The sequence below is a fragment of the Phocoena phocoena genome, chromosome 2 (assembly GCF_963924675.1).
Source record: "Phocoena phocoena chromosome 2, mPhoPho1.1, whole genome shotgun sequence".
In the NCBI taxonomy this organism is placed as follows: Eukaryota; Metazoa; Chordata; class Mammalia; order Artiodactyla; family Phocoenidae; genus Phocoena; species Phocoena phocoena.
In genome coordinates, this window is record NC_089220.1 from 80,242,791 (window position 1) to 80,269,534 (window position 26,744).

A 26,744-nucleotide genomic window follows, 5' to 3' on the forward strand; every position below is an offset into this window, starting at 1 on the left:
TGACTCCCTTGATTCCGGGAACTGAGTGCACTAGACTGGATTGGCCATGGCTGACAAAGGCAGTGCAGAAACACGCCAGGGAGTCATTGCCACTTGCATACGTGTTCAGAAAGGGGACTTGATATGGAGGAATCCCATCTATTCCTCTGTGCTCTAAGATCTAGAGGTAATTCTTTTATTGAAGCATACTGAAGACGATACTTAACTGGTGTTTTAGCTGGCTTCATGTAACCTCAGTCCTGTTTTGAAGCATTTCCTCATCAGCATATGAAGAAGTTGTTATTCTATGCACTTTAAGCGTTTTAATGTAATACTGAATTAATACATGTTTATTTATGGTTAAACCATGAAAATTCAAAGCTTTGTATGGAGTATTGTTATGGGGTTGTTCTTTTACCTTGTAAGTACCCCTTCACAATGATTAATCATATCTAAAGTGCTGTACCAGGTAAATTTAGATAGATCATCAAAAATATTGGTATATAAATAGACCACTAAACGTATTTTATGTTTTCTTGTTTACATGTGTACACCGTGAATTTTGTTGCAGAGGCATTGCAAACATGTTTGTTTTACTTTGATTTTTTTTAATAAGTGAAGGTAAAATCAATCTCTTTCCCTCCGTGTCTCTCTCTCTCTCCTTCCCTCCCTCCCTCCCTCCTTCAAATCTGGACTACTTTCAAAAGATGAGGATTCTTATTGTTTATATATTACCCCTTCTTAAGAATTATGACTTCCTGAAATTTTTTATCTCATTTAAAATTTTCTACCCATTGTGCTCGATATGTCATTTTATAAAATACATATTTTATCTGACCTCTGTAAAACAGAGAGGTCAGATAAAAGAGAAAAATAAAAATAAATCACTTTTATCTTAACCCTAATAATTTCTTAAATTTTCTTGATTTATAACCATGTACTGAGCAGTTGCTATGGCACAAGATTTAACCAGGCACTATTGGAAAGAAAGAGAGTCCTTTTCACTGAAGATTTGGGTGTACCCATGGATTTATCCTATCTTGTAAATTTATCCATTTTGTACTTCTCGAAATGTATATTGTATTAAGAGGGGTCAACGTTGAATAAATGACTTTAGTTTCTCCAACTCGAAAATATATTTTATTCGCATATTTGTTTGAAAAATAAGTTACTGAGTCAGGTACTATTTTAGGCATTAGACATAAGTCAGATAAAGTCCCTGCTTTTGTAGCGTTATGGTCTAGTAGGGAGATAAGTTACAAACAAATAAGTACAGGTAATTTCTAGCAATTTTCTCAGAGTTCTTGTAATTCTTTTATTCATTATCCATTCATTCTTTTCAGTTAACTTTTGTCGCGTATGTTCTCTACATGTCAGGAACTATACACTAATTACTACAAGGATGATGACAGACACTCCCGCCGTCCGGCTGCTCAGTCATACACACTATTGCCTTGTCCGTCCCAGTAAGAATGCAGTTTCATCTAGTGCATCTCACTTGATTGTCTTGATAGTGAAAATAAATACATTCAAGGCTGTTATCCTGCTTCTCCTATGAAATTTTTGAAAGAAAGGTACAGATTATATTAAAAATCAATAGCTACCCTTTACATATGAAGAAAATGCTACTGGCTCATAAGCTACTTTTCCTGAAGTGGTGATAGAATTTTACTTCCTCATCTGTTCTCTCTCAGTGGCCCCTTGCTGCTTCCATGTGCTTCTCGGACAGCTAGTTGAGCTCATTAGCTTGGCTGTCTTACCACTAAGCTAACCACTCTTTCTTTTGGTGCAGCAGATGGATACCTTTAGTACTTGCTATGGGCAGGTACCATTAGGGGTAAAAAAAAAAAAAAATCTTAAGTCAAACATGGAGCCTTCCAGGAAAATTTCAGATAAGTAGAGGTCAGTTCTTTCCAAGGATAGTTAATTTAGAATGAATATTTATTGATCGGCATTTAAAGTCTCAGAAAATGTGAAGAGCCTACTGCCGACTTTTAGGCTTGGAAGCACAAAGAACCCTTCTTAAACTTTAAATTGACCAGTGTCACTTGTGACCATCCCTATCCCCTCTGCTAAGAGTTTGTTCCATTTCTAACATCAGTGAAATAGAAAATGTATTATGTCTACTGATGGAGATGTTTTAATTTGTATCTCTCAAGTAATTAATGAAACCACGTTTTTTTATATCCTCTCTCTGTCTCTGTCTCTCTGTCTGTCTCTCTTTTTTTGAGGGGGTGAGGGGAGAGATTTGGACAAAAGGCAAGGGAGGAAAGGAAAATAGTGACTGCCAGAAGATGACAAGACTGTTTGCACTGTTAGGGAATATATGAAAGAGCTTGTACCAAAGACTGAAGACGAACCATTCATCCTCCGTGGGTTGGCATATCTCCAGGTCGGAGGGACTTTCATTAGTGACTTCCACAGCCACTGTCTGGTGCAAATTCTTGTTAAGTTTGGCTTGATAAGGATGGCTCTGCAGTTATTTTATTCTTTCCAGTGAATGTTGCCCTGTTAGTAGAACCTAACAATTATTTTGAGTGACACCTGAGAGACATTTGCTTCATCCCTTCCTCACCCTACCATGTTTGGTCTTGCCTTATGACAAACCAGCATATTTTACATGGGTGCTTTTCTAGCATTTATGTATTACTCTGTGGGACTCCAGGAGGGTGTCATCTGTAAAGCCAAATAGGCTTAGTGAAGGATGTCCCTTGCTGTAAGAAATTAGGATCTTTGTTTCTAAGAGTTCATCTACTCCTGCTGCTTTATTCCCCACCTGAAGCAGCAGTGCTCTGGGGAAGTGATTATGATGTGACAAACGGGGGATTATGACTTTAGGTGAAGAATAGGCAGTGGGAATAGATGAGATTTAGAATACTAGGATTGTGTTTACATGCAGATGTTAGCAGTAGAGGGTAAGAGACTAGAAATAAAACATATGGTTATATAGGCTAAAGGGAACTGAGATGGTTGGGTATTTCAGAAGGTATCAACTATTTAAATTCCTAACTAAAGGTTAAAACTTGGATGCAGTTTTCGGGGTAACAGGAACATTATATTGGGGGCAGGATGTGGAGAATCTGGGGCCTGTTCTCCCCTTCCTGAAGAAGTTGTTGAGGTGAGGGACCATCTTTACTTACTTGCCTTATTGAATATGCTTGTGCACGCTTCTCCCTGGGACCAAGAGAAAAGAACCACAGACATGTGTATGCTGCTGAAAGACAGGTTCTTTGGAACTTTGAAGACAGGTTACCCTGTCCACTTAACGATGGTAGTCTTCCTGCTTCAGGCCCACAGCTCTTCCATCACCATTGCTCTGGTTAGATAACTCACATCTGCCAATATCTGCTTTCCTGGCCACTGATGATAAATTGAAACTTTTGGTTGTAAGTGACAGAAATCCAGTCCAACTAGATTATATGCACACACAAAAAAGGAGAATTTATTAGTTCAGAGATATACCCGTGAAGTCCAGAGGAGAAGTTTGCTTCTGGTGTGTTTAGAATCCAGAAGACAAAACAGTGTCATCAGTTCTCCTCTTTTTTCCCTTTTGTGTTCTTTTTTGCCCTGTTGGCTTCATTCTTAGACAACAAAGATGATCCCTGGCAGTTGCTAATTTGTTTACTCTTGAGAGTTTCTAATCCCAGGGAACAGTGGTGCTTCTGGTTGGCCTCATAATGAACCTTAGAAAGGACTCTGATCAGTTATTCTGGGTCAAGTGTCCACTCCTGTGGCCAGTGGTAGGGGGGCGGGAGGACCGCCCACCAGAATCACATTGTGAGAGTAAGGTGGCAGTGCCAGACAGGGCAGAGTACAGGACAGAAAAAATCAAATATCTCACCCCACAGAAAATTAGCTGTAGGTTGGAGCTTTATTCCCCATAACCAAAAGGCATCGGGGGTCAAATCTGTTACTGTTATTGTTGGATTGGTTCCTTGGTCCTGTGTGTTTGTGTGTCAGTGTGTAGAGACCACTTTTATCTCTCAGAGCTGCTAATATGCCTCCCTCCATTGAGATTCGTTCAGGGACAATAGGGTCTTAACATCAGTGACTACACCTCAAAGAGCTGGGGCAGACAAAGGCTAACATTCATCCATTCCACAGAATTTTGGAGTCAGAAAGGGCTCTGTGACCATCCAGTCTCCCTGTTCTGTTCAGTGGAAACTTGCCCCAGACCTTTCATCACAGTTATTGCCCTCCCCCTCCCAACAACTTGCCCTGAATTCTTTTTACTCTACCATGCTGATTTGTCCCTTCTCTTGTGGCATTAAACCAAAAGAATTTAGAGCGATGCAGTATAAAATATGGAGGAGTTTTGCTTTTGTTGTCCATGTTCATGTCCTCTGTCTCCACAGCCACCAGTCAGCAGGGGCCAGCCTACCCTGCCTCACTTTGCACTGTCCTGGCTTGTGACCTCCCATTTGTTTCCTATCTTTAGGGCACTTCAATTTTCACAAGTATTGTCCCCTAAAGACATAAGCAAAGGACAAGGTCAGAGCAGTCAGTTGTATTCCTTATTAGTGGCTTTGATAAGAGGCTTTGGGGGAAGAGGTTAAAACTAATGGCTGTAATGAAATTTTTAGGTTCTCTAAAGATTTCATTCATCTGTGTTATCGCTCTCCCCATTAAATGCATATCTGTTCGGTGTACCTTTGCGATGGTTTGCATAGCATAGTAACATCTATTACCAAAACCCTGCTAACTTCTTAAATTGGAAAGGCTGTGAAACTTACTCTTAGAGAATATAAGAATATGGGATGCAAAGGTCATAGCACCAATTATTGAATGAGACAGTGTTTTTGGGGGAAAAAACCCAGAAAAACAAGATACTGGAGTAGAAAAGATATACTGTAGTTTTCACTTGTATTGATGTGTATTTTTTGCCCTTCCCCAATTTAGTAAAAATGTAACAGGTGTTAAAAAGTTTCTTTTTGTACGAGGTATTTTAACCTAGCATTTTAGAAACGTTTTGACAAATTCATAGATAAAAGACCATGTCAGAATATTATTTTTCTTTTCATTTTCAGATGTTATGGACTGGAATTTTGCATAATTTCTCTGGGAAATAACTGTATTTCTTAAATTTAAAGTCTTTTAAGAAAAAAAAAAGAAAACCTCAAACTTCTTCTTGGCAGTCCTCATGCCGTGCTATGATTCTTAAGTATATGTTAACTAGTTTCAGATGTGTTTTGTTCTCTGACTCAAAATCACGCCTTTATTTTAAAAAAAGAAATTGTGTAATCAGTACTTAATTGCTTTGGATATTTTGGGCATTTAGAGGAGAGGGTAATTAAAAGGCCCCAGAAATTAAACTTTCACAGTGTTCTTTACATATGTGATTCCTTTTTAAAAATGTCCTCTAAAGGCAAGCCTGACAACTTAAAAACAAATGATGATCTGGATTGTCTTTTAAAATGTAACATCAGTTTTATCTGTGGATGCAGTTTCATTGGTTTTTTAGTTCCATTGAAGAAAGGATCATTAAAAGGCTAGAGATCAAGTGATTATTTCGTTCATCTCCTCTTCGGTCAGGTGTCAACCAAATACTATCCAACAGATAGCCATCCCCTCTCTTGCGTTTCCAAATCTTTCAGGAGGAAAAGGAGAAAATTTTCCCCACTTCATAAGTATTACACATGATCAAATTTAAATATTTGCCATAATCAAGAGTGGTATATGGTCTGTTGGGACAAACCAGTACTTGGTTGTGGTGGGCTCTTGTCTATATCTGGCTATTTGAGAGGCCCAGGTGTTGGCAGTCACTTAACTTCTCTTGGCCTCTTTTATCCTGTATAAACTGGAAGGTTGGAAGACTTTACAAGCTCAGAAATACTGTTTCTTAAGGCACACTATCTAAATACCCTACATTTTGTGGATCTAGAGGCTAACAAGTCTGCTTTTAAGTGAGAATATTCTTATATTAACTTTGATAATGAACACTTAAACAATGACATGAACAAGCTTGTACTTATGAAATATATTAGGTGTTTTTAATATACCTTAAATCAGAAGAGCCCTACTTCATGTTTGCTACATTCACTGAATAAGTTAGGTATACAGAATTTGGAGATTGATTTCATATTGATCCCCAGCAATTCTGGGAAGTTATACTAAAAGTACTAGTCTAAAACATTGCTGTTACTCTTTTTTTTCCCTTTCTAACTAATGTTATTCTTTCTTTTTTCTTAATCCTGACCATTTTTTCTTGAAGAAAACAGCAGGTTACTTAAACATCCAGTTTTCCACTTGGGAAGTTCAAAAAATCATAAGTAACCACTTGGTTCCAATATGTACAAAAAGCTCTAAAAACATGGATGAAACTTATGATTCCCAAGGAAAATATAAATTGCAAAACTGACTGTATAAGAGATGAAAATCTAAACAGATCAGTAGCCATAAAAAAAAAAAAAAAAAAGGGAAAAGTAACCAAAGAGCTACCCACTCTAGTAGCAGCAGGCCTAGGTTGCTTATTATGGGGAATTCTGCCCAAACTTTAAGGAATGGATAAATCCAATGTTATTTAAAATACTACAGACCAAAGAAGAAGGTAGGAAAACTTCCCATGTGTAGTCCCTTCCTTGATGATCAAGATGTACCTCAGAGCAGACAGCTGGGGCCAGGGGTGAAAGATAGCAGTGAAAGTTATCAAATACAACCTTGAACTTTGAGTCACTTTTGTTGTCTCTTAAATCAGGAAAGAAAATTATTAAGTCAGTTCAGGTGGGCTTTGCAGAAGACATGGGTATTCTTAAAAAATGCATTTATATTTTATTCAGTTACCCTTCTGAGTCTTAAATATGTGCCAAGCGTATGTTGGTGGTGAGAATGGGGCAGTGAATAGGCCCGGGATTTGGGAGACGGGCACATGCACAATGACAAGGGAATGAACAAAGAAGGAGGCAGAAGGGAAGTCATGTGGGATGATGACCGAGCCATAACCTCGAGATCCTAGAGTTGGAACCCTGACCCACCCAATGGTCAACCAAATTTTAAATCCATACCCAATGGTTTGGATAATGATCTAATGGTAAGAAATCTTTGAAGGTCTGGGAGCCAGGAAAGGAGCATAATGCAAAGGCCAGGAAATCAGGTCAGATGGATGGGGCTGACCTTAAAAATCTCCTGGGGAAAAAAAAAAAAAAAAAAAATCTCCTGGGACCTAGACCAGGTGAGCAAGGCCACCTGTTCATAAATGCTACTTCCTATACTTGCACTCTCATCTTCTCTGAACTTTGCCAAGTTGTACCCTCCTCCTTTGTTAGGAAATCTAGGTTGAAAGAGATAGTGTGAAGATCGAAACAAGGCAGGTAAGGCAGTGAGGGTTTAGAAAATAAACAGAGAAGATACCCAATACATAATAGCATAGTACTTCCAATATGTGGAATAACCTCTTTAAAAAAAAAAAAAAAAAGCGTAATATCTCGTGGTGACACAGACTCCTAGAAGCTGTCTTTTGAGTACAGTTACTATTGAATCAACTTCATATTGAGAGGGAGGGAGGTGGGGGGGGTGGCATGGAGAAAGCATATGAATACTCTTGTACTTTGAGGTTCTCCACAGAAAGATGGAAAGATTTCCTAGCCTCACCTGATGTTTATCTTCAGGAAATGTAAATTGTAGGTATTGTGGTAGTAATTTTGGCGCAGTGAACAAGAGTGTAGCATCTGCCTTTTAAGGGATTTTAGTGTGTGCGTTTGGATTGCTTGGTGACCTTTGAAATTTTGTTTTGCGCTGCTGTCGGAAATATCATTTTTCTTTCTGAAACAGATTTGAACATCTGCAAAGGTTGATCAAGCTAGGATAATTTTAATAAAATATTAATCTCTTTTTTAATGTCAACCCAGCTTTTAAAACTGTTCATCAGCTACCTGAAACATCAGCTCAAGGCAGTTGGGTTGATTTAATAAATGCCTTTTCCGTTAAACATTCTTGTAGCCAGAATGCATTTAGAGGATAGAAATTTTTTCAGTCTTGTTCATCCACAGTTCAGTTTTCCAAATTCTCTTGTTTTTAAAGTAAGATTAATTTTATTTCCTTATTTCAACAGTTAACATAGAATTTTTTATATTTCAAGCAGGGGAGATTGTTTCAAATTCTAGCATCAGTCCTTCAAAATTTGGATAAAGGATAACAACTGTAACCAAATTTAATTTAAATATCTAGTTTAAATATGTGTCTTGTCATTTAAAGGTTATTTACGTTTAAAATGCTGACCTTTCAGGATGTACACAGGAGTGTTCTAAAACAGAGTTTCTGAACATTGGCCATGAAACCACTGTCTTGGCCTGACAAATGGATTGGAAATAAGCTACCCAACAACTGAGAATGGGCCATTAATTTTAATCAAAGGTGATGCAGGAAGGCGAATGGGATGCATGACAATGTCAACAGCCCAGTAGGTGTTAAGAGACCACACAGCCTTCCTTGTTACTTGGTTGGGCCATTAGTTGAGGTTGGGTGAAGACAGAAAGCCATGTCTGGAATTGAATGACCAGGTCACTCCAAAATCTAACAGAGAACTGCTCATTTCAGAATCACATTGTAATGCCTTTAGAAGTCAAGGACAGCGTTTAGAAAATATTGGAGGACTTTTTTTTTTTTTTTTAACCAAGGACCTAGGTAGTTTTTTCCAACTTTGTCAAGCACTCTGTTTTCCTGCCTCCTTTCCTCCTGAATGGCTCATTGATATTTACAGAGGATCAAGAAATCGAACAGACTTAGAAAAAAATCTCAAAGCCTGTTTGCTTTTCAGAATTACATATTGTTAGTTGTAAAACTTTGGTAAATGCCAGAAACAATAGCCGACCAAAGGTATTAAGCAGGGTAATTAATTCTCTGTGGGGATCTCACTGTCCTTGTCTCTTTCTTATGTTCTTGTATGTAGGAATAGTTTCACTAATTGAAACTAAACTTTCTTAATTGCTTTAATGAAAGCATTTGTTTTATAAAGGCCAATGTCAATATTGGCTTGATAACATTAGTGATATTCATGGTGGTCGAAGCCTTTTCTTTTAATCAGTAAGTATACTTCATTATTTTGAGTATCTTCAATTATAAGAAAGGTAGTGTATGACAGCTTGAATTAATGATGTTTATAATAAAGACATAAAAATGCAGAAGGGACAAAGAGGCATTTTTATATCTATGCTTCCAGTTTGTTATGAAAGTTCATTTATTCCTACACAGCATTGCATATATAAGAATGATATGTATGACTGCATTAGTAATTTTTACACATTTTTAAGGAAGAAAAGCAATTATATTGCTGTCTTGTTAATGGAATACTGTGATAAGTAATAGTATTTGTTCATCCTGTAGATGAAGATCAGCTCCGTGCAAAGGGTTATGACAAAACACCAGACTTTATTTTACAAGTACCCGTTGGTAAGTCCTTAAACTCTGCTATGCATTTGTTTATAGAGAAAAGGGATGTGTTTTTCCCATAGCTTTGCAAAATTGTGTTAATGTTATTAGCAAATGTTACCAGAGAATCTAGATTAGCTTGATAATTTTGTATCTAAAAGTGTGAAATAATTGCAAAAGATTATTTTAAAATAGCAGAAAATTATAGGTTTAGAAGAAACCTATGCCTTAAAAACTTTTATTTATATTTGAGAAATAAACATGTGTTCTAAAGACATTTTGGTTACCATTTTTAAGTCATTTCTCTAAGTACCGAATTTTTAACATAGGGTTCTATTGAAAAACCAGGCTCACTTGGTTTGCTTTCACATTACTTGTCAACTTATACAGGCAGTCTCAGAATAGGAGAGAGACTTTTGTAAATGACGAAAATAAAAGGGATGTGATTGTAGCATAAATGTTCCTTGTTACGAACATGTACGATGTGTTGTTTTATAATTACATCCATAGATGATGGTGAGGGCTAAGCCTCTGTTCATGAACGTGAAGCATAGAGAGACCCAGACAGAGTTCAAAAATTTCAATTTTCCCTTCCCTTTGCTCTATATTAGTAATGCTTTGTCCCTTAGCTGTAGAAGGGCACATAATTCACTGGATTGAAAGCAAAGCCTCATTTGGTGATGAATGTAGCCACCACGCCTACCTGCATGACCAGTTCTGGAGCTACTGGAATAGGTAAGGCCCATTATTTTTCTCTTAAGATAAACGATACTCAGCAGAAATCTCATTAGAAAAAAATATTTTGTTTAGCTGGTAAAAATGCTAGTAGCCTTTGTTTCTAGTAAATACCGAGACTTGATTAATGTATTCGTTTCAGGTAATTTCAACTTCTTTGCTTTCATAATGTAGCTTCATTTTTTAAAACGAAAAATCTCTGCCTAATGTCAAAATTAGTGTAGACGCCATTTTCCATTTCACAGTGATGATATTGGTGTCACTTAAAATATGAAAAATAGGATGTGATATATATTATGATATTGACACTGACTTTTATCCTCTTGATGTGGAAGTTATGCTTTCTGTCAGATCTTAAAAAAATATTTTATCCTCAACTCTCTGAGGAAAGTATCCAAACGATATGAAAGATGAAAACAAATTACCTTCCAGTGGTAGAAAATAGTTTACCTACCAACTTCAACCAACATTCCCAAAGGCATGGAGATCTCAGTGGTTAAGAAAAGGATGGTGTTGGAGGAGGGGGGAGGATGCCATATTACTGAGTACCCACCATGTGTCTGGGCTTGCAGATTATCTCAGTTAATACTCACAAGAAAGTTACGTTTATTCCCATTTTACAGACAACTAAACTGATACTCAGAGAAAATGTAACTATGGGTACAACTAGTTATCATGCATTGTCTTTCTCACGTCTAAATCTGTGCTACTTTTAGCACAACTCTATTGTAATTTACAGTACAACTGTTGAAACTTTGGCCTTTGCTATTATTGGAGTCCCAAGCTTTCCCACCACATATTTTTTACCCCTTAGATCAGAAGGTGGGTCAAGGGGTAACCTTTCTAGATTAACTGTGTTCCTTGGTCACTGGCCAACTGTAAGAATACAATAATAAGATGACATTGGTCCGATCATTAAGGAGAGAGACAGTAGCATCTGTGGACAGTAGTCTTACCCTGGAAAAAAACAGTGACAGCCTACAGAATTTGGCATTATATTGTTACTCAGCTTTACAAAAGGCCAGTGGACCTCTCCCGTAGTAGATGTGCTAAACTAAGCCCACTTTTTGCCATGGTAACAATGATGATGACAAAATGCTAAATGTAATGGCTTTCTTGATTTTCTTGTGTAATTGTGCATAGCATCCGAGCTTTACTTTACAGGGATGGAGGAGGAAAGTGCAAAATGTTTTAGAAATCAATGCTGCTTCAGCGTTTCCTGTCTTTTATTCAGCCATTATTCAAATCAGCAGTAATGTGACAAATTGAATTTCAGATTTTTAGCAATTTTATGATGAGTTTGAAATAGTAAAGAAAGCATCATTTTTGATATTATAGGGAAAGCAATGACAAGAAAATTAAATTGCATAAGTTTAGGTTGCTAAGGCATTTTTTAAAAACTGGTAAGCTCAATCATTATGCATTGAGACTGTCTCCCCACGTTGGTACTGATCAAGCCTTTTATGAGAAACAATTAGAATTTGAATCCCAAATAGTAGAGCTTACTTGAAAATTCCAAAGGCACATCTTCATTCTAAAACAACTCAACTGTTGTTTGAACATCTACTCTGTGCTTAGCCCTCCCCATTTTAGAGGCTGATTAAATAATCAAGTCACGCGTATGGTAGACCTATGGATTATTCACATGGCCGGAGGGGCATTTGAGCAATGGATAACTTAATAGTTTGACTTGGGCTGGATTTTGGATTGTGTTGCCTGCTGCTGTTTTAAATTTTAATGATGTTTTATTTACACTACTGTTGACTTACATTTCCTAAACACATTGTTTGAATGTATACCAGCTAAGTGGACATAGTTCATTTAGGGCATGTTGTGTGGTAAGGGAAAGCCAGCCTTAGTTTTGAGTGTTCCAGATCATTCGAGGGGGGAGTGCTCTGCACAAAAGTCACTAGTTCACAAAATGTCTGCAGAGAGGCCAAGAAATGCAGATCATGCTGACATTCGATATGGAACATAGAGGCATTTACTTGGATATAGAATTTTGGTTGTAATAATGATACAGACTTATCAGTGATGAGGCATTTTGACAGAAGGAGAACGTAGCGCAGTTATGAAAGTTTGGGATCCTACTTTTTTTATATTTTGCCTCAACACAACTCACACAGCATTAGCTAAAATTCATCAGAGTAGGAAGAAATCTTTCCCACTTATAGGTAGCCTTTCAAGGAGGCTGTTGGTTGGCATTTGGGTTAATTGCTTTATTTGTATAAGCCTCTAGTCAACATAAGAACTGTTTTCTAGTGTCACACTATTTTTCTTTTTTTCTTCTAGTTTTATTGAGATATAATTGCTATATAGCACTATGTAAGTTTAAGGTATACAGCATAATGATTTGACTTTACAGACATGAAATGAAAAAATTGTCACATTATTTTTAGATTAAACATTGGATTTTATGATAAGACTTTTCAATGTTTGTGCAATCATAATCTTGTCTAAGCCTATTTTTCCACATAAATAACTACAGAGCCCCTATATTTTAGTTTAATATTTCTCTAAGAGTTTTCTTTTTATGTAAATTAGTATTCTTACTCAGCCTTTCAGCAGCTCCCAATCACACCTTCCCTCTTTATTAAAACATGCTCTTTTTATGGCTTCCAAAAGATATTCTTCTGGGTTTCTTCCCCACACACCAGCAACGTACTCTGTCTCCTTTGCTATCTCTTCTTCCTCTTCCCAGCTCTAGGCTGGAAGGCCCTGGAACTCAGGGCTCACCCTCCTCCCTCTTCTGTCTACATTCTACCTGGGTGTTCCCTGGAAGATCTCACCAGAGACTGTGGCTTTATTCCATCTCTGTGCTGCCATCTCCTAATTTTTACCCTCAGCCCTAAGGTTCCCCCTGAGTATACATTTGTTCATCTATCCAGCTGGCTACTCAGTATCTCCTCCTGGTTATCAAATAGGTATCTCAGACTTTACATGTCCAAAATTAAACCCTTGACTTTCTTCCTCAAGCTTGTTACTCCCCCATTTCCTCCCAAGCTCAACTAGTGGCACCACAATATCTCCAAATCCTCAACCCCGAGTATCATCACCAATCCATCAGCAAGTCCATTCAGCCCTACCTTCACCACATCTCAAATTGTGCCTTGTATCACCACCCCACCTGCTGCCGCCTCAGTGTCTGTAAGCATCTCCTGGACTATTCCTGTAGCTTCCAAACTGGTCTCCTTGCACTCCTGTGGTCAGTGTTTCATACCCCAGCCAAACTGACTCTTGGAAAACATAAATCAGATTGGGCCACTTCCCACCACATTTAAAATAAAATCCAAACTCTTTACCGTGACATTCAGAGCCCCGCATGATCTGCCTCTCACCACCCCCGATTCTGTCCGCACCTGCCCCTCTCCCCTCACCTAAGGTTCTCTCTGTCTCTTATACTTCCTTGGCCACGCTGGCTTTCTCTGTCTTCCCTGAATCTACACTGCTTGTTTCTGCTTCAAGACCCTCACTCTGGCTAATCCTTCTGCTTGGAACTGTCTTCACTTGGATCTCCACATAGCCTGCCCTTTATGACATTCAGGTGTCTGCTCAAATTTCCCCTCCTCAGGGGGGCCTTCCCTAACCACCCACTCAGTCATCCTCTCTTCTCACTCGGCTCTACTTTTCTTCATAATACTTACTCCTGAGTAAGTGAATGTCTGAGTGAATGAATAGACAGTAGTTGGAAACATTTATACAAACACCAATTTACTTGGTTTGAAAGAGCTTTACCTTTTATATTGCTATTTCTAATTACTACACATAGGGTGCATTTCATTCCTTTGTAATCAAAGCTTCAAGAATTTTCTCCAGCTTAATTGACCTCAAACAAATTTAAATTTTGCAATGTAGTCACCTTCCCTAAAATCAGATATTGAGTACAGAACATAAGCTGCCTTTTCGGCAAGTGGGCCCTCATCCCAGGTACGATCTTGATTAAAGAACGCCTCAGAACTCTTCCAGTTCTGTGGGGTTAAAAGAATGCCTCTGAGAAGCAGCATTTGAACCATAACATAGCCCCAAATTATATAGGGCTATGTATACAATTGTATAGAAAATGCATTATATATTTACATATATCTTTATATATATATATATCTCGTATACTTAGGGCTATATATATATACAAATTGTATAAAAAAATATTTCCTTATGCAGTTGGAAACAAAAAATACCTTCTCGTCCTACTTGTCTAGTCAAAAGGTGGGTTCTTTGACACTTTGACCTACATTACTAAGTTTATTTTCTCATTGAGATGGTGACAGGTAAAGAAGAAACTAATTCTACGATGTGAGGCCAGAATATACATGGGTTCTAACTTGTGGCCTTTCAAAGAAGCAGGAGCAGACACCCTGTGCTCACTTCAGTGGTTGGAGGTAAAGTGGGTGTGTTTGGATGAAAATACTGATGACTCTAAATTACAAAGAACCACATGCAACCATACAGCGCATGAACAACGCCCAACAGCACTGAGTCAAGAACGTGGAAATCTCAGCTGTTAAGTTCAGCCCTGTCATCTGCCATTCTGGGCACGTTCTGACACACTGTCATCAGTGGAATCTATTTAAAACTAAAGTGCACTTGGTAGACATACCTCTCTCCTTCTCTCAAAGAAGATCTAAGCTTACTGACTGGAAAGAATAAGGCAAAATTTTGTTTGAGCGTGATTTTCCAGTTTAGTTATCCTTGATGTAACGGGAGGAACCTATTCCGTTCCTGGGCTTGAATCCAGGCTGTGCCACTCTCTGGTCCCATGACTGGGAGCAACTTGCTTAATGTCCCTGAGCCTTTGTTTTTTCCTCCGCACAATGAGGTTGATAACACCTTCTTCACCATATTGTTGTGCAGAGCAGTTATTTAATACATATAAAGCACTTTCACAGCACTTGGCAGTCAACAGATACACTCTCCTCTGTCTCTTTTTCCTGTGTATCACTGTCTGATAGAATTTAGAAGTCTTCTGAGTAGATGTTTTAATTTCCTTCGTTGCCAGATAAGCTCCTACTCGGCTAACGTCAGCACTCAGCTGGACTGACGTCTCTTTGGGAAACCTTCCTGCAGTTCACGATTGCGTTCAGTGCTCCTCCTGTGTTCTTCTAATAAGTTCATAGCATTTGTCAAATATTGTAATTGCTTGTTTACTTGCCACTCTCCTCCAGTTAATATATTGAGTTACGTCTTACCTATTTGTTTTATCCAACATCAAATGCCCAGAAGCTGGTGGAATGCCTGGCACATAGGTGCCAGTAGGTGATCAGTAGATATTTATTGAACAAATAAATATATGAATGGATTTCCTGATGCATAACAGACAACAACAGTTTGAATCAACCATTAAGGATTTTGTTAGACATTGTGACATTAAAACACAATAAGACCAAAATTTTTTCTTTGAGAATGCCGCTCTGAGGACGGTGAGAAAAATGCCTCATTTTTCTAGAGAACTTTTATAGACTTTTCAGGTGTATAGCCTATTGCAGATCTATATCATGAAATATAGCATGTTTATTTACATAGAGTTTTAAAATAGAAAATAACCGATAAGTGGCAAATGCATTTTATGAAGTTTTTTAGGCAAGTATTTTTAATCTTATATTGATTATTTGCTTTCACAAAACTTTAGCAAGGTCTCTTGTTTGATATTTGCCATGGAATGCCTTGAAAATCCTGAGCAGAAGCTATTCTCTAGTTTCTTTAGGGCTGCGTAAAACTGGGCCCACCTTAACACTTGGGGGCCTGGGACAAGAGTGTGATTGGAGGCCTATATACAATGTGCCCAAATATTTAAGGTTGTGTATCAAGTTAACAGGCAGTAAATAAAATCTGTTTTATCCTGCATGAAGATCTGGGAGTTCAGATTTGCATGAAGAATTCCTGGACTTCTCGGAGATCCAGGCTGCATATGGCAGTGTAGGAATAGGTGCCGCCACTGCACGGCCCATCTCCCTTTTCTTATCACCTTTGGCTCTGTCCTACACCTGGGAAGGTTTTAAGCACAGCCCAGCCTGTACATCCAAGCTCCATGTATTGATACCTTCAAACCTCTGCCCTTGGTCATCTCTCAGGCCAGAGGTGCACACTCTGGTGGTCTGCCCTCTTATCAAGCAGGCAGGCCCTGAGAGTGGTCTCAGGACTATTTGATCAGGAAGTTCTGAGGTCCCTGATAACATGGAGTGTGACTTAGAAAGGTATTGGAGGGAACAGACATCAGGTGAAGATGTCCCCTGTGCTCTGCAGACTCCTCACCCCATGGGCTGCGATACAACCAGAAGAGGCCAGAGCAGAATCCTCTAAAGTTTGGGTCCAGGCCATGGACCCCTCTTGACTGGGACTAAAGGTATCAAAGGAAGCAAGTATATTTGTCTTCCAAAGTCATTTCTTGTGCTGATGTTAGGATATGAGGGGAGATGAGCACCAGAGGAAATATGGGCTTGATCACATTGATGTCTCACTGAAAAGATGGAAGAGCTGAGTTCCATCTGTGGGATTTTTGAACCTTTTGCTCCAGAGAGTCTACACTCCTAGAGGCAATGGTAAGCTAATACCTTCTACCACAAGAATCGATTTGACTTTAGTTCTTACCTCTAAGTATTTTTTAAAGATTGGTTATTGACTCAATGGTTTAGTGATTGCTTTCTCTGGGTTTCTCTGGGCTGTGCTAACTTGAGAGGCGAGGCATTTAGAATGGGGCTGCCAAGCAGTTAGAGTTAAGGGGAGGATGTCCAAAAGTTTTTCCTGTATGAAGGTACTTCCAGGAAGCCTGCAATTAACCAAATCACAGATTCCCAGTTATTTCAGTCTTGTTAACAACAAGGCTGATCGCATCTGTCTTAGGTTGGAGAATGTGCCTCAGCTATAGAAGCTCTTGCAAACCTTCAATTACAGCAGCCTCAGAAGGCACTGCTGCCGTATACTAACAAGCAGTCATCGCCAGCAACAAGAGACAGATTGACTAATAATTAGCAAATGCACTGGAGAGGGCCTCTCTGAAGGTAAAAATATAATAATTTGCTTTTCCATCTCTTACGGTGGTGCTGGTTGTGAGATACTGATATCTCATTGTTCCAGAGAAATACTTGACACTGTTATTAGCTGGAGTGACCTAGAAATATTTTAAAAGGACAAAGGAAGTATCTTCTGTGTAGATAGTACTTCTATGAGTTCTCATAATGGTTAAGTACCATTTTCTTCTGCATTTGGAGTATGAATAGCAAGAACTTTGCCCACCACAGAATTCATATTTTCTGCCATTGTTAATTGTTTTCAATGTTGACTTTAAATACAAAACTGAACGAGGAATAGAAATGTTGTCTTAGGCCGTTGAAGTGGTATTTGCAATAAAGAGATAGTGGTTGAGAAAACTGGAATGAGTTAATCATGGATTAAAGGGAAAGAAAATAGGCTGATAAGGAAATGTCAGTGAATCACAGTTTCTCAGAAAGATGTCTGTCTGATATTACCTTCAAGCATATACAAGATTTTTTTTAGTTGGGGAGGGATGGTGCCTATTGACCAGTTTCCCAATTCCAGGGGAGAATTGTTGAAAGCATAACTCTTCTTGCTGAGCTATTATGACAGAGTTAATATGAATCACATATGTTTCAGAAGTATTACCACAAATCAGACCAAGAAGCAAATGATTGGGTGTCCATTCTAAGGATGGAAACACAACCGTTATGATTGTCCAGAGAGAGTAAGAGAAAAATAAAGGAAGTGACTCAGGAGCACAGTTAGAGTCAGGAGCCCAAGGATACAGAGTTCATTTTTGAAATTAATTTTGGAATAATGGAGATCAGGTTGAAATTGCTGCTAAAAGGGCTTGGGGTTTAGGGCAGTGATTCTCAAACTTCACATGTATTAAAATCACATGGTTGGAACTTTTAAAATATTGATGTGAGATTCATCCCTGGAGAACTGATTTAATTGGTGTGTGGTGGAGCCTGGACCTTAGGAGGTTTTTTTTGTTTCGTTTTGAGAACTTCTAATGATGACGTTGACCTGCATCAAGTTGAAGTCCACTTCTTTACATGGCCTTCATTTGCCAGCTAGCCCCCAGCATTCCTAGCCTAGATGCTTCTACATAGGGTCTTCATAAGAAAAAGAAGAGTTTTATTGAGGAATACTGGTTCAGATCAGCAAACACTTCACAGACACTTGTTAGTCACGGCATCTGGCCTCTGCCTTTGAGGGCTTCATAGTGAGGACTGAGGCAGTAAATTGCAAAGACAGAACCTGAACCCAGGTCTCCCTCTGAACTCATACCCGTGTACTTTCTGCTCCACCATGCAGCTTAATGTCAGTCATAGTGATAAATCTGTTATAAGAGGCTACTTACTCTGTCAGTTAATGCAGGGATCGTCAACGCCTGGGCCATGGACCAGTACCGGTCCGTGACCTGTTAGGAGGTAAGCGGCAGGAGGTGCTGCGGGTAAGCAAGCGAGCGAAGCTTCATCTATATTTACAGCCGCTCCCTATCACTCGCATTACCACCTGAGCTCTGCCTCCTGTTAGCGTTATGGTGAAGTGTGTAATTATTTCATTATATATTGCAATGTAATAGTAATAGAAATAAAGTGCTCAATAAATGTAATGCACTTGAATCATCCCGAAACCATCCCCCCGCAACCCTGGTCCTTGGAAAAACTGTCTTCCACGAAACTGGTCCCTGGTGCCAAAAAGGTTGGGGACCGCTCACTTAATGGGTTTGCTAAGCTGAAGCTAAAAACCTCTCCAGCATATGAGGTGTAGATATTCACCTTCATGTGGTTCAAGAAAATGGGCCAGACGTTCTCTGTTGCTCTCCTTATTGTATATTCAAAATGCACATCTGTAGGATTAATATAAAATCCTGTCAGATATACATACCTATGCACCCAGAACATAACAACCCCTAAATTGTTGTATTCGAAATCTACAGAATCAGAGTTTTTTTATATATGGTACAGAAAAAAGTAAGCATGTAAAAAGTCTGTTTTAATAAGTAATGGTGTTTTTAAAAACAGCTTTAATGAGATATAATCGACATACAACATACTGCACATATTTAAAGTACATAATTTGACAAGTTTAACATACGTATAAACTCGTAAAATTATCACCATGACAAAGATAGTGACAAAGATACCTACCACCTCTACAAGTTCCTTGTACCCCTTTAGAATCCTTCTTCTCAATCCCTTCAGTTGTCTCTGCACCCAGGCAACCACTGATCTACTTTCTGTCACTATTCATTAGTTTACATTTTCTGTTTTCTGTAAATGGAATCAATCAGCATATACTCTTTTGTCTGGCTTTTTTTTTTTTTACTCAATGTAACTATTTCATTATTCATCCATGTTGTTGAACATATCAAGAGTTCATTTTTTTCATTGCTGGCAAGTATTCAATTGTGTGGCTGTCCCACTGTTTGTTTATCCATTCACTTGTGGATAGACATTTAAGTTGTTTCTAGTTCTGGCTATTAGTAATAAAGTTTCCATGAACAGTCATGTAAAAATCTTGTATGGTTTCATTTCCCTCGGGCAAATACATAGGAACAAAATAGTTGGGACATTTGGTAAGTGGATTTTTACCTTTTTCAAAGTGATTAAACTGTTTTCCAAAGTGGTTGTACCATTTTATGTTCCCATCAGCAGTTTATGGGAGTTCCAGGTGCTCCCTTCGGTCAGTCTTTTTAACTTCAAACTTCCTAATAGTTGTGTAATAGTGTCTCAATGTGATTTTAGTTTTTCTGTAATGACAAATGATATTGAGAATCTTTTCATATGTTTATTTTTTATCTATTTGTCTCCTTTGGAGAAGCGTCTGTTCAAATCTTCGGTTCATTTTTTAGTTGAATTGTTTTCTTATTATTGAGTTTTGGTAGGTTTAAAAAATATCATGGATTTAAGTCCTTTATCAGATATATGGTCAGATATGAAATATTGTCTTCCAGTCTGTGGCTTGTCTTTTCATTCTCTTAACAGTGGCTTTCAAAATCAGAAGTTTTTAATTTTAATGAAGTCCAGTTTACCAGATTTTTTCTTTTATTATGCCTTTGATGTCATATCTAAGAAATCTTACAGATTTAAAGACTTAAATCACAGAGATTTTACCCTTGTTTTCTTCTAAAAGATTTATAATTATATATTTACATTTAGGTCTAGCACCCATTTTCAGTTAATTTTTATGTATGGCGTGATGTATGGCTTGAAGTTTATTTTCTTGGATATGGATATCCAGTTGTGCCAGAACCATTTGTTGAAAAGCCTATCCTTTCTCCCCTAAATAGTCTTTACACATATGTCAAAAGTCAATTAATCATATATGTATGGGCCTTTTTCTGAATTCCCTATTTTGTTCTGTTGGCCAATTTGTCTGTCTTTATACTAATTCTACACTGTATTGATTACTATAACATAATTTTGAAAACAGGTAGTGTTAGTCCTCCAACTTCATTTCTCTTTTTCAAGTCTTTTTTGTCTATTTTTGGTCCTTTGCATTACCATATGAATTTTAGAATCAACTTATAAATTCCTAAAAAAATCTGCTGGACTTCTGATTGGCATCACATTGAGTTTATAGATCAATTTGGAACCCTATGTATTTTATATTTCTTGATTCTATAGGAAGTGATTTTTTTTGTTTCAATTTCCAATTTATCATGTTAAAATAGAGGAATACATTTGATTTGGTGTATTGATCTTGCATTGTGCAAGTGGGTAAAACTCATTTATTAATACTTTACGTATTTGGTAGATGCCATAGGATCTTCTATATGGACAACCATGTTGTTTATGAATAAAGACAGTTTGCTTCCTTTTTCAATTTGGATGCTTTTTTTTTTTTTAAAACTGCACTGCCTAGAATCTCGTATACAAAGGTGAATAGTGGTGAATGTGTACACCTTGTTCCTGGTCTTGGGGGAAAGGCATTTAATCTTTTACCATTAAGAATAATATTAGCTATAGGTTTTTGTAGATGCCTTTTAGGTTTGAGGAAACTCCCTCTATTCCTAGTTTGCGGAGAGTTTTTATCAAAATAGGTGTTGGATTTTGTCAAAATGTTTTTTCTGCATCTATTAAGATGATCATATGGATTTTTTTTTTTTTTTTTTTTTTTTTGCGGTATGCGGGCCTCTCACCGCTGTGGCCTCTCCCATTGCGGAGCACAGGCTCCAGACGCGCAGGCCCAGCTGCCATGGCTCACGGGCCCAGCCGCTCCGCGGCATGTGGGATCCACCTGGACTAGGGCACGAACCCGTGTCCCCCGCATCGGCAGGCGGACTCTCAACCACTGCGCCACCAGGGAAGCCCCTGGATATTTTTTAATTAATTGATTAATATGGTGAATTACAGTGATTGATTCTTGAATGTTATACCAACCTTGCATCCTGGGATAAACCCCACTTGGTCATGAAGCAATATCCTTTTTATATTTTGTTATATTTGATTTGCTAAAAATTTGTTAAGAATTTTTGCATCTGCATTCATGAGTGAGATTGGTCTGTGATTTGCTTCTCCTTCTAAACTTTTTGTCTGGTTTTGGTATTAGAGTAATGGTGGCCTTGTAGTATGAGTTGGGAAGTATTCCCTTATCCTCAGTTTTCTGGAAAGTTTGTGTAGAATTGTTACTACTTCTTCATTAACTACTGGGTAGAATTTCCCAGTCAAATGATCTGGGGCTGTTCTTTTGTGGGAAGATTTTAAACTACAAAATTGATTTATTTAATAGATGCAGGGATTCAGGTTATCTATTTTTTTCTTGAGTGAACTTTGATACTTTGTGTCTTTTAAAGAGTTTATTCATTTTATTTAAGCTGTGGAATATATTAGCATAAATGTATTCAAAATACTCCCATATTCTTTTAATATCTGTAGAATCTATAGTGATGTCACCTTTTTCATTCCTGATATTGATAATTTTGTCCACTTTTCCAGATCAGTCTGCCTAGAGGTTTATCAATTTTACTGGTCTTCTGAAAGAACCAATATTTCATTTTATTGACTTTTTCCTGTTGGTTTTCTTTGTCATTAATTTTTAATCTGTATTATTTATTTATTTGTTTAGTTCAGTTTCATTTGCTCTTCTTTGTCTAGTTTCCTAAGGTGGAAGCCTGAGGTTATTGATTTGAAACCATTCTTTCTTCCCAATATAGGCAGTTTAGTGTTGTACATTTGCCTCAAAGTACTGCTATAGCTGTATTACACAAAATGTTATATGTTGTATTTTTTTTTTATTTGGTTCCAAATACTTTCTGATTTTTATTTTTATTTCTTCTTTGACCCACAGGCTATTTAGAAGCATGCTGTTTTGTTCCCAAATAGTTGGAACTTGTTCACATAGCTTTCTGTTATTGATTTCTAATTTAATTCCATTGAGGTCAGAAACAAACTTGAATCCTTTTAAAATTACTGAGACTTGTTTTATGACAAAGTCTTTAACTGCCTGGTCTTCCCATTCCCCCAGCTCCATCTCCTCAACTCTGAGAAGGTTCTTCCTCCCAGCATTGCCTCCTGGAAACTCTCTCCAGGCGGCAAGCTGGGGAAATGAAAGTGCTCACTTCTTTTGTTTTCCATCATTCAGGGGTCACTGTCCCTCACTGCTTGCTATCTGTTGTTATCTATTTTGCTTTTTAGTTATTTCCAGCAGGAGGATAAATACAGTCCCTGTCACCTCATCTTGGATCCAAGTAGATGTCCTCTCAATTATGGTTTTTAACGCGTAATTTAACGTACTATAAACCAGTTTGTCTTGTTTAACATTAACCTTGTAATCTTACTTATGCTGCATTAGACTTCATTGTCATCCTAAAAAAATTTTCTTAAGCATTAACTATGAGAGAGTACTGTTCAAACCTTCAAGTTTATTTCTTTTGATATCTCTCTTTCAAATAGACATCCATATAGTCTCTCCTTCTCCCAGGCTTCTGAGAGTTGGAATGGGATTTTCAGTCACTACTTTTTGCCCAGGAAAAGGAAGGCTTGTCATATCGTTAAGGCCAAAAAGTGGATAATAAGCTTATGGTTGTTAGAAAGCAGCTTTCTTTGGTCATCTTCTGACAGCACTCACTAAGGGCTTCTGCTGCCTCTTAGACTAAAATAAAGCTAGCCATCTTTTGGTGAGATAGAACCCCGTTCACAGAAGTTATGGCTTTTCTCCCCCTCTATATGTAAGAGACACATTTTTTCCATTTTTGACCATCTTCTGCTATTACGTATCATTCAAGAATCTCCTGGGATGGGTGACTTTTACAGGTGATGAGGCTGCATTGCCCTAGTTTACCCTTGCTTATTCTCTTCCCACACATGTGGAGTATGGAAAATGAACCATGCATATAATTTTCATGTCTCATACTCTTCTCATAAAACAGAAATATATATGGATACATAATGGCCATGGTAAGCATCCTTTCCCTCTCATTGCTAATTGACCCTGGAAGTCATATTCTTGTGAAAATTAGACCTCCTATATGAATTCTGTTTATCCATTAACATGTCACTTATATTCGCTTATGTTTCTCTTTTTCTTGCTCTCTCCTTTATATTCTTAGTGTACTTTTATGATTTGTGTGAATTCTACTTTCTTGTTTTACTCCCTTCCCTTCCTGAATCACTTACATTGAGATGCTTCCTGTGTTTTGTTCACCCTTATTTTCTCATAAAGATTCTACCAACAAGGTACCTTGTTAACCCCTTCCTGCTTCTCCTTATTGCCATTTCCTTCCCTTTTGTTTCTGGCAACTTTGCTAATCATCACCACATCCCCATTTTAAATTCAGTCCTATAGCATCCCTGATAGCTTGCTTCAAGTGATCATAAATTCAAAATTCATGCAAAATTCCTTTATTTAGAAAAGAGGATTTTTTAATTCAAAGCTCATCAACTTCTGTAAATATGAGGCTGTCACAGTTGTCCTTGATGGCTTTGGCTGTAATACTTTCAGAGCACTGTATATTGATTATGAAAATGGTGAAAATGAAGTCATTGGTTGTGTGCACAGGTCAGGTATATAAAACCGTATTGAACTCAACACTAGAGCAAAATACTTGATCAGCCCCAATTGCCTTTCATTGTTTAATGCGAAATAAATATTTTTACCGCTATATATTTCTAATTCAGCACATTCTAGCAAAGTGGTCCATAAGTAGTAGGACAGATACATGACTGGATTCAGTAGATACTGAGTTCCTTCTATGTAGAGGCGGTATATTATGCATTTCAGAGTGTACAAAAATGAGCAAAACCTAACTTTGCCTTCAAGGAATTTAATTCAATCTAATAGGGAAACAACATGTACATAAATCACAAAAGTAGCCGACACTGAGCACCAACTATGTTCGAGGAACTGGTTTAAGCACTTATATGTATTATCCTCTTCAATCCACATAATAGTCCTATGAGGTTGATACTGGTATCTTATCCTCATTTCATATGAGAAAGTTGAGGCATAGAAAAGTTAAGTGCCCAGGTCAAGGTCACAGAGCTGGAAAGCCAGGGGAGATTTTCGAACAGAAGAGTGACGTGATCAGGCCACTTTAGGATAGATATTCTGGTAGCAATGCTCAGGGTGGACAGAAGCAAGAAGTTGGGAAGAGGAACACAATTGCTATTCCAGTCACCCATATTGAAACACTCCATTAATTCCCAAATTATAATGGTGGCAGTGGAAATGGAAGGAGCCTGTGTAGACTTACAGAGATAAGAAAGAGTTTGGCAAGTAACTAAATGTTGTTGTATTGGGCAGTGCGGAACAGAGATAACTTTGAGGTTTTCTTAAGGAACTGAGAGTGGAAGATAACCTAGGTTAGTGATTACTTCAGTTGCGATGATTAGAAATGTCCAAAGGCAACTGGGTTATGGGATGGGAGTCCAAGTGATGGACCGGAGAAAGATTCATTTAGGGCTATCTGCAGTAGAAATAGGCAAAGTAGGTTTTCCCAGAAGGGGGGAGTAGAGAAACACCTAGTTTTATGGACAGGGAGAGAAAGAAGACAACTGTGTTATAATGACATCTATAATAAAGCCTAGAGAATTGATTAACAAGTATTACTCTTACAGTGAATATAATTATTTCTAAATTTACTGACTCTCAACCTTCATCTCTCACATTTAAACATTTATAAAGTAATTTTAGCCTGGTTGCATTGAATCTGATTATTTGGAGTATTGATAGTTAACGTCAGTTTCCATCATGAGTTATATGGGTTGAGAAAGTTGTATCAAAATGTAAGAACCCGGGGCTTTTAACAATCACACTTGAAAGAAACCTCGGGAGTTGCATTTGTCAAGCAGCTAGGAAAACCATTCATGCATTCCCCACGTCCAAAGCTCCACAGGCAGCCCAAACATGAAGAACTGAAAGGTCATTCTTCTTCCTGTGGTATGATGGTTTGTTGACATATTTTGACACACCAGTACAATGCTGAAAGGATCTGACCTTCCTGCAATACTGAGGGACTCAGGTCTGGACAGAGTACCTGACACTCATTGCATTGCTCTCTTTGCCTTTCTTCTCCTCCACAGATAAACTTACTCCTCAAACATGAAATGCTGCCTTCCCTCTAGAAATATTACAAATTTTAAGTGAATATAAGTTATGGCTTTTTAAATTTCTCAAGCTTTGTTTTTCCAGTTACCATCAAGCTGAAATCTTTACTTAGACCAATTCATGCTTTTAATTCAAATGAATTTGTTTTTCAAAATGATAAATGGGAATGGAGATTGTCAATGCTCGAAAGACTGAAACTAAACAAATTAGGAGGTTTCTGTGCTGTTATATGTTTTGCAGTCTTCACCTTTGTGATAGAAACCAGTTTATTGGAGTTCACATGTTTGAGGATTACCTCTACAGTGCAAAATTAATGTACATACAGGTAAATCTTAGGTAGCTTTTGAAGTAGTTGCCTCAGAGGTATATCATGTGTTAAGAGGTTGAAGAGTTAGGTGGAAACCAGAGAGCTGTCAAGAGAATTTTCTGTCATGTATAAAGGCATTCTGTGTTAGGATTGTGTACTGTGAAAAGGAGCTTTGACTAGTTGCCCGTTTTATTTCTTAATGCAAAATCATGGTGATGTGGGGATGGAAAGAAAAATGTTTACCACTAATGAATTTCTAAAATATAAAAGTAATAAGCTAAGTACTTTTTAATCAGGAGCAGCTATTCAGAAAGATTTTCTTGCTGTCTCCACAGCTAGTAAATATAAAGTGGAATAATATTCTCTAAGCATTTAGATTGCACTTTGCAAAATGTAAAAAGTTTTATGTATTTGTCATAATATGGGGAAAAGAGTATTCGAGTATTTCAGTGATATTATTTCCAAATGTGATAACTGTCTGCCATATTAAGATACTTTTGTCCAAGATAAGTATTTTAGTGGCATGCCTAAAATTGAGACAGAAATTCTGAAGTACTTAATTGTTTCAAACTATTACCTATCTTGCATAAACTTTGAACTTTCCAGTAGCACCCTGAGCATCATATATCTTTGTTGGAATTGTTACCCTTTCTATTTTCTTCACCCTTTCAAAACCAGTCCCCAGTACTGACAGAGCACTTTCATCTCCTACCTAGGTTACCACCAGGCTTCAGCTCCAATTTCCAGATATTCCTCATTCAGGTTAGACCTCTAAGTTTGTGTGTTCTGAGAACTGACAGCCCTGATCCTGATCTGCCTGCCCAGAGCC

The 26,744-nt window shown here is 37.8% G+C and overlaps 1 protein-coding gene across 3 annotated transcripts in view; it reads left to right on the plus strand.

Annotated features, from left to right (window-relative positions):
- Positions 1-26,744, plus strand: part of CDIN1 (CDAN1 interacting nuclease 1) — a 220,117-nt gene that overhangs the window by 113,692 nt on the left and 79,681 nt on the right. For 2 of the 3 annotated variants that reach the window (XM_065871753.1, XM_065871754.1), the window contains 2 exons: positions 9,298-9,363; positions 9,972-10,077. In XM_065871753.1, the coding sequence (XP_065727825.1) occupies positions 9,298-9,363; positions 9,972-10,077 (172 nt within the window). Of the gene's footprint in view, positions 1-9,297; positions 9,364-9,953; positions 10,078-26,744 lie in introns of all 3 variants that reach the window. The other variant, XM_065871752.1, reaches the window with a different exon arrangement.